Source organism: Puma concolor, chromosome C2 (assembly GCF_028749965.1).
Source record: "Puma concolor isolate L17-30 chromosome C2, mPumCon1.1.hap2, whole genome shotgun sequence".
Classification (NCBI taxonomy): domain Eukaryota; kingdom Metazoa; phylum Chordata; class Mammalia; order Carnivora; family Felidae; genus Puma; species Puma concolor.
The window spans coordinates 24,472,291-24,486,226 of record NC_141675.1 but is presented as its reverse complement, the minus strand read 5'-3'; the positions used below and the strand labels follow the sequence as shown (position 1 = coordinate 24,486,226).

Sequence of the window (13,936 nt, the reverse complement as noted above, 5' to 3'; positions counted from 1 at the left end):
AAAAAAATCTATCTTCCAAAATGTCTGGTAATCCATCTAAAAAAGATATTGGAGTACGCCAAATTCCCCTTCTGAAAATTTTTTAAATAGCTCTTCAGGAAAAGGAAACAAAAGCAAAAAACAAAAGGCATATTCTTGAGCCAGGTCTATGAGGCCTTTCATTATCTGGCCAACTCTACTCTCACTGTGCTCCCAGAGATCCTGGGGATGCCATTCTTTTACCTGAAATATCCCTTCCCCAGTGTTCCCACAGAGAAGCTCCCCAGTGTATTTAAAGATTTGGCTCAAGTGTCAGGTTCTATTTCATCATCTTCTTTACTACTACATACAGTATCCATTTCTACTTCTCTGCCTCCTAAACTGTGAGATCTCTAAAAGGAACATCATCTTTTCATCACTGGACCAAATTCAGTGGCACAAAAATAAAGAAGGTAAAGCTCTTGCCCTTGAAAGGGCAGGGAAGAAGAAGACTAACAAAAAAAAACTTAGAATTCCACATAGGAGCAATCACTAATCAGGCTGGTACAAAGTACAGAGGAGGAGGGGCATGTGTTAGCAGAAAGAAAAATTTCCTGGAAGAGGTTCCATCTGTCTTTCCAGGATCATTTCAAGTCTTAAAAAGAAATGTAGTCCTTTGTACTTCCTAAAGTGCATTTAGGGATATAAGACCATACCGATTTTTATGGCTCAATTAGTTTCTGTTAATTCGTATAGACAGGAGAAAAAGATACCTCTATATTGTGGTCATTTATTATAAAAATAACACAACCAAGACACCTTTGTCTCATTTTATATTATTGAGTATTCTCTTCAGATGATAGGGTGCTATAATTCTCAAAAAAATTATAATCCTTCTAGCATTTTTCCTGATACTAAATTGAAATAATCTGGGGGGGGGGGGAGAATTCATGTTAATTGTAAGACACCATTCACATTCAAAAGATAGTGTTTCCCTGAAGCCAACTTTCCTTTAAAAATGAAGAAGTCAGGCATGTGGGTGGCTCAGTAGGTTAAGCCTTCGACTCTTGATTTCATCTCAGGTCATGGTCTTACGGTCATGAGATCGAGCCCAGAGTGGAGCCCTTGGAGAAGGAGATCATGCCCAGCATGGAGCCTGTCCCTCTGCCCTTCCCCCACTCGCTTGTGTGCACACACATGCACGCTTTCTCTTTCTACCAAAAAAAAAAAAAAAAAAAAAAAAGAACAATTCAACATTTCACTCATTTTAGTCATGTAGCTTTTCTTTAATGAAGAACCTCGTGTGGCTGAATACCATACTGTGTCAGGTGGAGGCAATGAGCTCAGGCAGGGTTTCTGTCAGTCACATGAGAAACAGATCACCAGGTCTAGCCATTTTGTAAGGGTCTTAAATAAACATACTTCTGTAGAGATACAATCACTGGCTTTGGAGAGAACAGATCCTAAATTAACCTGTTAAAAATGTTTAACTTAATGAAAGCATGTAGTCAATTTCCAGGTTGAACAGAATGAGTTGTCACTAAATCGATAGTATATGCAGTCCATTTTTCAAATGCTTAGTAGAGACTCATGAGTAGCCTAAGAACTACAGGTGTATATAAACTGTAGTTTGAAAACATGTCCCCTGTGCTAATACTTACAACAACATTTCTTAAATTCAAGAAACTTACAAGTAATGCTCATGATCACTTAAATGATAAACAGTTTATGTAACAGTGAAATCAAAAGAGAAAATAGTTAGTATTAGATATCCCTTACCTTCAGGATTTAGAATAAAAAATGCCATTTGCATTTCACAGATCTAATCAAATGGGTCAGCTACAAGTATCAACAAAACCAGCAATCTTTAACCATTTATTAAGTGGTACTCAAAATGCGGTCTACAGGTCAGTGCCAGTTACAGGGATTCAGCGAGATAATTTTACACCATTATATAAACCAACACACTGCTTTCTTCATCAAGAAAGTCTTAAGGAAAGTATGTCTGCTAACCTAGGCAGCATACAGAGCAGAGAAGAACTGAAAGAGAGAGAAGTGTATGAAGCTCAAACTTTTTAAAAAGGTGACAGGGTCAAGACATAGAATAAAAAGGGGAGGACGAAGAACGGATTTATTAGATGTGCTTTCTAGGAATATATTATCGATATATGCAAGTAATTAATATAAATCTTCAGAGGTCACATCTATATGTTCCTTGATAAAATGGATATCCTTTTTTGTGTTGTCTTAGCCATTTCATGAACTTGACTCAGTGATATCAGCATGAATGGGTGAAACTGAAAAGTGGTAATGCTCACATTTTTATCATCCAGTTTCGCAGATACTGTGAAACAGTTATAAAATACAATTGACCCCTGCATGATCAGGATGCTTATATCTAAATGTATTAAAATACTTTTTGTTCAAAATTTTGATTTTTCACATAAGTCTGTGACTTCATCAAATCACCTGACAAGAATAAATACACTGTTCTAAAACACAGTAATTTATCAAATATGCTTACAAGTTTCACCTCTTATAATCCTGACAGAATGTAAAATGTTGACATATTGCTGAAGAAAGACTTTATCACCTAGGCTGAAGGTCGGCAAATTTTCTCTGTACAGGCCAGACAGCAAGTATTTTAGGCTTTAGAGGTTATAGTCTGTGTTGCAACTACTCAACTCTGTAATGAGCAGTTGTAATGAGCAAGCGGCCATAGACACTATGGAAACCAACAGGCATGGATGTATCCCAGTAAAACTTTTTTTATGGACATGGAAATTTGAATTCCATATAATTTTCATATGTCACAAAATATTATTCTTCTTTTGATAGTTTTCAACCATTTAATAATGTAAAAGTCATGCTTAACTCCCAAGCTGTATAAAAACAGATGGCAGACCAAATTGGCCTACAGGCAGTAGTCTGCCCTGATCTAGACCAAAGGCATAAAAAGCATTAGTTATCCATTTCAGTTTTTAAAAGATGGAATAAAGTGGCAGAAGAATATATGGTTTCCGACCAGAATGCAAACAATCACGCCAACATAAAGCAAATGAATCATATAGAAAAAAATTTACCAAAAACTCTTAATGACATCCCTTGCCAGCATAATTGGCAATTTTTCCGATATCGTGTAATAACCATGAAAACACCATAATGATCTAAGTTAGCATATATGTTTACTTAAAATGTCAGTTAACTCAGCAATTCTACTCCCAGAAGAATGCCAAGAGCACTGAAAACATGTGTTGACACAAAGTTTATACACAAATGTTCATAGTGACATTATTCTAATAGCCAGAAAGGGAAAGAACCCAAATGTCCATCAACTGATGTATGGATAAACAAAATGTGGTATATTCACATAGTGGAATATTACTCAGCCATGAAAAGGAATGAAGTACTGATGCGTGCTACAACATAAACGAACACTGACAACTTTACGTTAGTGAAAGGAATCAATCACAAGAGGCCACATATGATATGGTTCCATTTACATGAAATGTCCAGAATAGGCAAGTTCATAGAAAGTGAAAGTACATCAGTGATGCCAGAGACCCTGGGGAGTAGGAGAATGCAGAGTATGCTAATGGGTATGGGATTTCCTTCTATGGTGATGAAAATATTTTCAAATTAGATAGTAAGGGCATTTGCACAATCCTGTGAATATTCTAAACTACTAAACTGTACACTTTAAAAAGGAGAATGTTATGGTACATCAGTTACATCACACAATAAAATTTATAGTTAAAAAGAATAAGAGAGAGTAAGGATAAATGGTATTGATGCTAAATGTATAAATTCAATAGTGATGCATTAGTAAAAATAAGACAACCTATCTGGTACAAAGTTAATCTATGCACTTCAGTAACAACATGTCTGTCTATCAACTCACTAGGACAACAACAGATCAAGTAGATAAATGCACTTCATTTAAAATTTACAATAATTTTTAAAGAAGATCTATTGCATGGATAATACATATACATATAAAATAAATTTTCTATTTATATGCAATTTCTTATACTACCATTGTACATCTGCCAATATTACTAGCAACATGGTTTAGATCCCCAATTCAATCTTATTCTGTAAGTCTTTTTAAATTTTTGGTTTTTTATAGTAGTAATAATGGCTTTGCTTCTCTGATTAGATGCTACTACTTACTGAAATCATTTGTTTCCCCCCCAAATATATTGAAAATATCTGTACTATAATATTTACCTTTTGACCATCATGCTCAAAAGTAGAAAACCAAGGTTCAGCAGTTTCCATAAGTTGTGAGAACATTGCACTAAAAATTAGAAAAATAATATAGTGTTAATGTTAAACCCTTATTAAAGTAGAAATGGGGTAAAAAAAAGTAACATAATAGAAAGCTTTTGTACTTACTAGGCATCATGTTCCAGATACTCAGGGTTCAAGAGAGTTTTCATCTCCTCACTTGAAAAAGCAATACAAATAATCAAAATGTATAATGTCTTTAATAGAAGGGGATGCTGCAGAGGTTACCTTATTCTATACTCATAAGCCAACTTTCATATAATGTGTATATGAAAAAAAATCATCCTTTCTAAATAAAAAAAATCAATTCCATTAACAAATGAAATCTTCTCTTTCTAGAAAGATCAAAAACAAACTAGGTACCTCGTCTGTACCACAATGAAATAACTAATTGCTACAAATAAAAAAATACAAAATGTGACAATATATTCCTTGAATGTGTCTGATCTAGAATAAATTGGTCACTTCACAATCTATTTTGTTTTGCTAAAACAAAACAAAACAAAACAAAACAAAACAAAACAAATATTTACTTACTGGTCAAATATACCATATGAAAACATTTTTTTCTTTTAACGGCTTCTATTTTTATTATATTTTAATACCCATTAATCAGTGACAGTACCTCTTTCAAATTTTAGTGTTGCTTTTACCTTTCAATGGCTTGAAACTGCTAAAGCAGCATGTCCAAATTATTTAAAAGTAATTTTCAATCATCTGTGGAGTATGATGTATGTACACATTTTGAAAAAGATAAAAACTGGCATGAAAATAGGATCACAATACTAACTTCATCCATATCATACTTTAGAATAACTGAATAAAGGGCAATTAAGATACAAGTGCTCTAGTCAGATCCAATAAACTCAGTAAAATTAGAGAAACTCAAAATGAACTAGAAAATACTAATCTATAATACAGTAAACAAAAGTTAATTTAACAAAGACTCTAATTTATGCTGAGCAAAATGGATGGCTATATTTAATTAATAGAAATCATACAGATAAACACATAAGATGTTATGTGTTAATTTTTTCTGTTCTGCATATGGATGGGTCAGCCTATGGAATCTTTCTGACAAAAGTTTATAATCTCACAGCTTCCATTCCCAAGATACTTCCTGGCTACTTCTCTGGGCCATCAGTTAGGGCATTTAAAGTTAGAAAACAAATTCTAACAATTAGCCCAGGTTAAATACAATTACTAAAGTTATTTGCTAGAAAGAATACATTAATGTATCTCAAAAACATGACAAACCATTTTTGTTTATTTATAGACTGGGGTTCTTTGGAGTACTGGTCTCCTATTTATGACCTGAACTCAGTCAAATCTGGTGAGGACAAAGGATCTCAGATCAAGTTAAAGCTTGTGAAGCTTGTAGTGAAAGAATGGTTCATTAGAGGATGGTACATATGAATACTGTTAGTCAATAGCACTTTGCCATTACACCAAAATTTCTTCTTCTCGATCCGCTACTTAAATGTCTTCCTGTGGCACAGATCTGTGACTTGCAAATACTATTACAATTACAAATTTGCCCATAGCCCATAGGACTACAACTACTAAGTGGAATTAATAATCAGCCACATGAAACACAACCAAATGTTTACAATTTATAAAAGTACCTTCAACGTAAAAGATTCTGAGGTTAAGATGATTACCGCAAGGCCTAAAAAAACAGATGGAGCTCATATAAAAACTTGCCTTGGTTGGGCAGACTCACTGGCATGAAGAAAAGCTTGGTGGTCACAGTGGAGGATAAAGACTATAGGTGCTAAGAGCTCGTGCATGCCCTGAAACGTAAGAGCAAGACAAATGAGAGGGGGAAGATGCTGAGGGTCCACCAGTGGACAGAATAGGCTCAGTGAAATGCTTCTTCAACTGATCCTTACTACCAACATTTCCATATTTTAGAGAAATGCATAAAATGAAAAGCTACAAAATGAGATTTTATTTACTTTTAGAATTTGATTCCAATTCAACCACAGCACAAATTCTTCTTCTTTAAAACATGGAGAACAGTTCTCGTTTAAATGACACAACAAACAATAAATTGGCATGGCAGACAACCTTGCACCTGTCAGTTGCTTCAGGATCTGTACTCATAAATATGAATTTCATTTATGCAAATTATAATCATGAGCTACAGTGTAAAGATCTGCAGTAAGAAGGGCAACTGAGAACTGTAGACCTAAAGAAATTATATCCAGTGTTTTCATTACATAATGGCTCAAAATTAGGATGTCTGTAGATTTAGGAAGAGCTGAAGTCAGCTAGCTGGAAATGCTGGATAATAAAAGAAACAATCTCTAGCAGGTATGACAGCAAACAAAGTTTTCGAAGTATGATTTTCAACATGTTTAATCTGAAAACGACCATAATTTCTTTCCTGTCTACTTCAACTATAAGGTTACTGTTCAATTTATTTAGTGAGTTCACCAATTGTATTTTCTTTTTCCTTATATTGGTGTTACCCATGAATTACACGAATAGGCACAGAAATAAAAAAGCATATTAGTTACTAAGCTATCTCTAAAAATTCATTATTTATCCTTTATTGTGGAAAAGGTAAACAATTTGCCTTTTAAATGAAATGTTCCCCCCCCTTAAGCATCAGAAAACATATTTAACAAGTTAAAAGTAGACTATATTCTTTTCTGCCTCTTAAAGTGAGTAAATTATCACTTTCCTTTTGCTTAATAATTATGGATGATCTTTTATTTAAAAAAATAAGACAAAACACCACTTTCATAGGAAATAAAAATAAAATATGGAAGCAAAGAGAAGAGTTTCACTGGCGGAAGCAGAGACTTCCCATGATGGAAGGGCAGTCGCACAACCCTCTGTACATCCTAGAAGCACCAGGCTATTCTTAGAAAGCTAGTGGTCAGCACAAAATAAGATGAAAGTGAACTCTATCAGAGTTCATTCATAAGTTATCACTAGCCTTGAATTAGGACTTTATGACATTTGTGCAAAATAATCTCTGATACATTGAATAGTTACTTGTGATTAAGACAAATTACCACACACCACTTCAATCTTTTTAATTAACCACGTCCTTAATAAACAAAACTTTAAATGACTATTTGATGATCCCTTAGAAGAGCATGGTAGAGATCCAGAAAAAAATGGAATTAAGTGCTGCTGAGTATGCTTTAAAATCATCATGAGGTGTTTATTCTCCTGGAATAATCTCAAAGTATTCCAAACACCAAGTGCCATAATTTAATCATCAAAGTACAAGCTACTTACTATAGTACTTGTATTTACTGTACCTATAGAAAAGGAAAAGAAAAAAAGAGAAAAAGACAAGAAGGAAGGAAGGAAGGAAGGAAGGAAGGAAGGAAGGAAGGAAGGAAGGAAGGAAGGAAGGAAGGAACCAAAAAAAAGAAATTAAAAACTATGCTAGATATCCTTATGGTAATCTTTTTGCCTATTTCTGATCATTAACTTAGGATAAAGTCCCTAGAAGTAGAATTTCTGGCTAAGTGAGTAAAGACATTTGTTAAAGTCTCTGATATATACACAATTAAGCTGCCCTTCAGAAAGAACTCCCTCACTTTAGGGCATAAAAGTTGCCACTTCATACATCCTAACTTGTAGTGTTTTGTTTTATTTTAATCCTTTAAAACTTCATAGTCAAATGGTTTACCTTATTTAAATGCTAGTGAGACTGACAAAAAATGTTATTGTCCATTTTTATTTAATGAATTGCCCATTTTCTCCTAATGAAGTGTTTCCTTTTTCCTGATGATTTGTTATAGTTCTTCACCAACTCAGGATAGGAACCTGTAGTCATTTTTGTTACATATGCTTGTCCACATTCATCATTTGTCTTCTAATCTTGATGGTATCTTATGTCACAGTGAAGCTGTATTCTTTAAAACTGTCAAATCAAGACATCATCCTTCATGGCTTCTTGTTTTGCTTCCATGCCTAAAAAGACCTTCTTTATATAGAGGTTAGGTGAGTATGTAGTGTTCTTTCTCACAGCTAATTCTTTACCCATCCGGTATTTATTTTTGCCCTGAAGAATAAATCGGTATTTTTCTCTGCAAGAGTTCAACTAATTCTTGAATAACCCATCTTCTCCCAAGAGTTTTGAAATGTCATCTTTACCATACACTGAATTGCTAGAGCTTGTTTTTTCTCAGCTTTTACTAGCATTCCATTGGTTTGTTCATTATTGACAAGAACTTTACTATTTTAATGACTTGAGCTGCAAAATATTCTAGTCTGCCCTATTTTCTATTCTTTTTCTCAAAATTATCTTGTCTATTCTAATTAGAAGGTAAGCTGAAGTATCATTTAAATAAAATGCTAAACAAAATACTGCAATTTTTATTGGCATTGCATTAACATTAACTTGAAGAAAATAGGTATTTTAAAGAACAACACATTTTCTAGCCCAAAAGTTGGTAAAACTGCTTAGTTTCTCACTAGGTTTTTGTCGTTGCTGATGGTGGCGGTGATCTTCTGATTGGGTCTTTTCCCTCTCAATGTATTCTCTAATGGCTGGTTTAACAAGAATGAGTTTTTGCCTAAATGCATCTTCCAACCCTCTTTAAATTTTTCTCTTCCTTCTGGTTTCTGTGACACTATACAGAGTCTCCATTTGCCCATGCATCATTCACCTTCCAAATTCATATTTCAAAAACAGGGGTGCCTGGGTGGCCCCGTCGGTTGAGCACTGGGCTCTTGATTTTGGCTCAGGTCATGGTCTCAGAGTCATGAGATCGAGCCCTGAGTCCAGCTCCATGCTGGGTGTGGAGCCTGCTTAAGATTCTCTCTCCCCTTCCTCTGCCCGCCCCCCACTCGTGCTTTCTCTCTCTCTCCGTCTAAAAATTAACTAATTATTAGCTACCTATGATAATGATGAGAACACAAATGTAAATGAAGTGGGCAAGTTCCTAACCATTATGGAGCTTGCAGTCCAGACAGCAAGACACACAATAATAAAATAAGCACAGAAATGACTATATAATTATAAACTGTGATAAATGATATCTATGTGTAGATACAAAAATCTAGCTCCTGCTACAGGCTCACCACATAGAAGGTATTCACTGGATGGTGACTGGCTGATTAAATATCTACCTCTCCATATAGCAATGTACTGGTAAAAGTTGAACTACAATATTAGAAATGAAAAAAAGGAGAACATTAAACCATATATCAAATCAATAAGGGTGCTCTTTGTATAATGGAAATTAAGAGTTCCCTGAATATCATTAGGACAACCTTTTACAAATTCACTGTTGACTTCTAACTAAACTGGGGGTATTTTCTCAAATAGACTTGAAGAGATTGTTGGTTTTACTCTTAATTCTAGACTAGTAAAACCTGATTAATAATTACAACTGGCAAGTGTATAGGCATCTTTAAAGGAAAAGAGAACTATCTAGAAAGAATGATCATAAATTCAATATGCTCTAATTTGACAAAGCATAATAAAACACAATGTATTGTCTAGTATACTTATTGGTTCCCAAAATGTGTATTTTGCTTTCATCTATACCATCAGCATTTCTGCTTGCTTAAAGTCTTTATCCCTGCTGGATCGTTAGTAGTCACTGCACTCCAAACTCATGCCAGTTGAACATAAAGGTAACGAAGTTTTCTTCATCAACAGCCTGTAGGCTCACAAAATTGAACCTGTTCTTTTATCTGCCTGTGTTCATTTAGCCCACCAAGCAGTCTTTATTAAAGCTGAGGCATCAGGCAGTCAAAGTTCATTAATACCATTTATATAATCTCTGCAGTTTCAATTAACTCAGCAAGACATTCTACTACATGATAACAGTCTCATTAATTCAATAAAATCCCATAACTATTAACAATATGGTCGATGTTAAACGGGGTGTCACCTAGTACAAAATAATAGCTTTAACAGCTTGTGATGAAACTCAAGGTTTTTTTCTTAAATTTGATCTGGCTAAATATTCAGTCCTTCTTTAGCAAAGTATTATTTCTATGTAAAGAATCTATAGGACTTTAAACATGTACAGGGAGTAATTAAATCTTACTAAGTGACTCCCAAGAGTAGGTTAATAATACTTTCTTATTCAGTAATTGATTGATTTTGTCTAAATTATCCAGAATCTGATCTTCCATATTCTTGTTTAGTTTTCCTTACAAATGCAGTGGGCCACATACATCATAAATGCCTGAGTGCAGTTATTATGTTTTGTTCCTTGTCTGTGGAACTTGTTTTCATTATTACAACACTTCCTTAGTTGACTTTTTTCTTCCACTAAAGAAAAATGAGAAACAAATGTACAACTTGGGATGATTTTATTATGAGTTGGTTCACTGTCATCAAATCCTTTACTGTGCAGTATTTTCAAATATTGGAAAGAAGAAAGGGCACAATGAAGAGATACACTTGATGACAAAAGCCAACACAATGAGGAGAGAACAGAAAAACAGAAAGAAACCTGGATCATTGATGAGGAGTCTGAACTACTGAACTAATGCTACAGACCATTTTGCCCCTAGACTTCTTGCAAAGTGTGTTAATAACATCCTTAGACTTGAAGTTATTCTGAATGAGGTTTTCAGTTATTTGCTTCCAAAAATCCTACATTGATACTTATTTTCTCCTAGTCTCCTTTTTGGTTGGTTGGTTGGTTGGTTGGTTGGTTGGTTGGTTGATTGGTTTTTGGTCTTTGAACTTTGTATCCCACATCAGGCTCTGTGCTGACAGCATGGAGGTTACTTGGGATTCTCTCTCTCTCTCTCTCTCTCTCTCTCTCTCTCTGTCCCCTTCCCTCTCTCCCACTCGCTTTCTCTCTCTCTAAATAAACACACTAAAAAAAAAAAAAAGAATCCATATGTAACTGGACCTGTTCTTAGTTTATTCCACTGATCTCTGTTGACTCCCACACTGTTGTTATACTGGCTTGATCACAGAATATTTACAGAATAATTGCCATTCTTTGCCAAATGCCTTTACCATTCTCCCCTTCCCCTAAATTCTGTGGCAACTCCAACATATTTAACAATGATAGTAATAGTAATAACCACCCCAACTACAAACAAGAACCCTTAGTGAGCACTATGTGTTTTTAACTCTACAAAGTCAATACTGTCATTGCCCTCATCTTACTGCTAACAGAACAAAGATTTAGAAAATTTAAGTAAAATGTCTAGGATTATGTAGCTAGTAAATGGTTGGTTGAACTGAGATTCAAATAACAGATATAAGCCCACACCCAATGCTCTTAACCACTAAACTATATTATTTCCATTAATTACTGTAAAGCTTTTGTGCACTAAATTTAAAATAACTGTGTCCAGTTTTTAAAAAGTTCATCTCTTAGATTATAATTGGAATGCTAATATATTTATATATTAATTTGGGAAGAAGTAATATTCATTTTATTTGATGTGTTCTCATCCACAAACATGCTATCACTTTTCTATTTATTCAACCCCTGCTTTATATCCTTCAATAATATTATAATTTTCTTCATATAGCTTTTATACCTACATTGCTATATTTATTTCAAGACACTTTCAAGTTTTGGTTGCCATTATAAGTGAGATATATTTTTTCCATTTCCCATTCTAAAAGCTGATTATCACCATGTAATTAATATAAAGGCATATTACTAACATTAAAAGCAAGATACAATTAGTTCCCTTGGGTCTTCTATGTATATAACAACAAATACATTATTTAGGACCACTGTAATATGATTTAGTTTATTATCTTTAAACTGATCAAGTTTATTTCAAATTAAATACATTGTTCTAGGGGAGCCTGACAGGCTCAGTCAGAAGAGCATGCAGCACTTGATCTCGCTGTTGTGAATTCCAGCCCCACACTGGGTGTAGAGACTACTTAAATAAATAAAATTTAAAAAATATTTAGGGGCACCTGGGCGGCTCAGTCAGTTAGGCATCCGACTCTGGCTCAGGTCATGATCTCATCATAGTTTGTGGGTTCGAGCCCCTCATCGAGCTCTGTGTTGACAGCTCAGAGCCTGGAGCCTGTTTCGGATTCTGTGTCTCCCTCTGTCTCTGCCTCTCCCCTGTTTGTGCCCTGTCTCTCCCTCTTAAAAATAAACATTAAAAAAAATTTAAAAAAATTTTTAAATAGATACATTGCTCTAATCATACAGTGTTTTCTGTTTTATTACACTAAAGTTAAGTGATTATCAGTTGAACACACATCATAACTTTTGACTGCTAGAGAATTTATTAATTTGGTTTGACTTCCCACTTACTATACATTTTGAGAATACATAAAAATATCCAACTTCGTGTATTTTTATTGGAACACCATCAGCTTAAGTACAAACCTAGATACTTCTTTATATATTAAATAACTAATTCACATTTCAGTGAGAGCAAAACATAACCCAACAATCTTCTGTCCTTTAGTAATGGGGGATGAATCAGATACCTGGATAACAAAGAGTATCATAAATTTCCAAAAATTTACAGGAACTTTCTGAAGTCGTATTACCAGTAACTTTTAAAGAGTGGAGGGACACTTGATTATTTTTTACACAGCAGGTCCCATATTTATAAACACTATTTATATATACAATTCTGAAAAGTTTTATTACTAGATTGGCTTCAAAGGTGCTGTTTATAAACAAACTCCCAAAAGTTGAAAGAAAAGATTGAACGCCTTACAGAAGACAATTTGGTGGAATGTCTTATAATAAGGAAGAAGCATATGTGCTTCAATGAGCTTACTTTTCTCACCATGCAGCTGACAAGCAGCTCTCTGATTGCTTTACTATTATGATACAACTTTGGATACAATAAAGGCTACATTATTGCTCTATCATTTGTCAAGCTGTATAGAAAATTTTGAGTCAATGGATGCCACCTGTACGATATTTTCATTACCTGTTTATAAAGCAACTGCTCGTTTTCTCTAGCATAACAGAAAAGAACATCTGTAAGAATTTTTCTCACATTTTCTTGTTGGAAAAACTGCATTTCAGGAAACCTGAAGAAAGAAAACACAGGATTAAAACTGACTAGCACAATTCCAAGAAATACCCTCAAACTCTCATCTCTAAGAGGCATCAAGGGTTACTTTATGTGTTAGTACAAGCGTGTATTTGCCATGCAACTAACTTACGCCACTGGTGAGACAGACAATGTTAAGGAACAAAGGATGAGAAATGATACAGAGGGAAACGATACCTTTCAACACCTAAATATTTCAAATGTCTCCATATGCTTCAAGTCCTCACACAGTGGATACAACAGTTCTTAAGCAAAATGAATCCTAGCCTTTGGGCCCATTTGGTTTTTAGGACTAGAATGTAATTTTGGATGTATCAGCTTTTTGAAGAAATCAGTATCTTTTTTTTAATGCAAATATCAGGATTTAAATTATTATACATGACCACCCTGTTAGTTTTGTCTGATTAAAATGTAGACTTCAAATGGAACAAGTCAGTCAGTATTGTTTAAATGTTCTCTGGATCAAAACCTCTGCCAGGTGCTCTGAGGTAATGTCAAACAGAAAAAGGGCACAGTATCCACTTGAAAGGAGCTTACACTGTTGTTTTTAATGAAAGAATATACAACCGCACACTCCAAAGAACAAATACATAGCAATAATACACAATGAATATATAAGGGAAGAAATTACATCACCTAGGAGTTAACAGTCAAATAGGTTCAAGCACATAAGATTTGAACAAAGATTTGTAGG

At 34.3% G+C, this 13,936-nt stretch overlaps 1 protein-coding gene across 12 annotated transcripts in view; it reads right to left on the bottom strand.

Moving 5' to 3' along the window:
- Positions 1–13,936, bottom strand: part of TBC1D5 (TBC1 domain family member 5) — a 541,949-nt gene that overhangs the window by 207,859 nt on the left and 320,154 nt on the right. For all 12 annotated transcript variants that reach the window (XM_086674222.1, XM_086674224.1, XM_086674223.1 and 9 more), the window contains 4 exons: positions 13,117–13,219; positions 5,949–6,041; positions 4,357–4,403; positions 4,189–4,258 (listed from right to left, as the gene is read on the bottom strand). In XM_086674222.1, the coding sequence (XP_086530348.1) occupies positions 4,189–4,258; positions 4,357–4,403; positions 5,949–6,041; positions 13,117–13,219 (313 nt within the window). The remainder of the gene's footprint in view (positions 1–4,188; positions 4,259–4,356; positions 4,404–5,948; positions 6,042–13,116; positions 13,220–13,936) is intronic.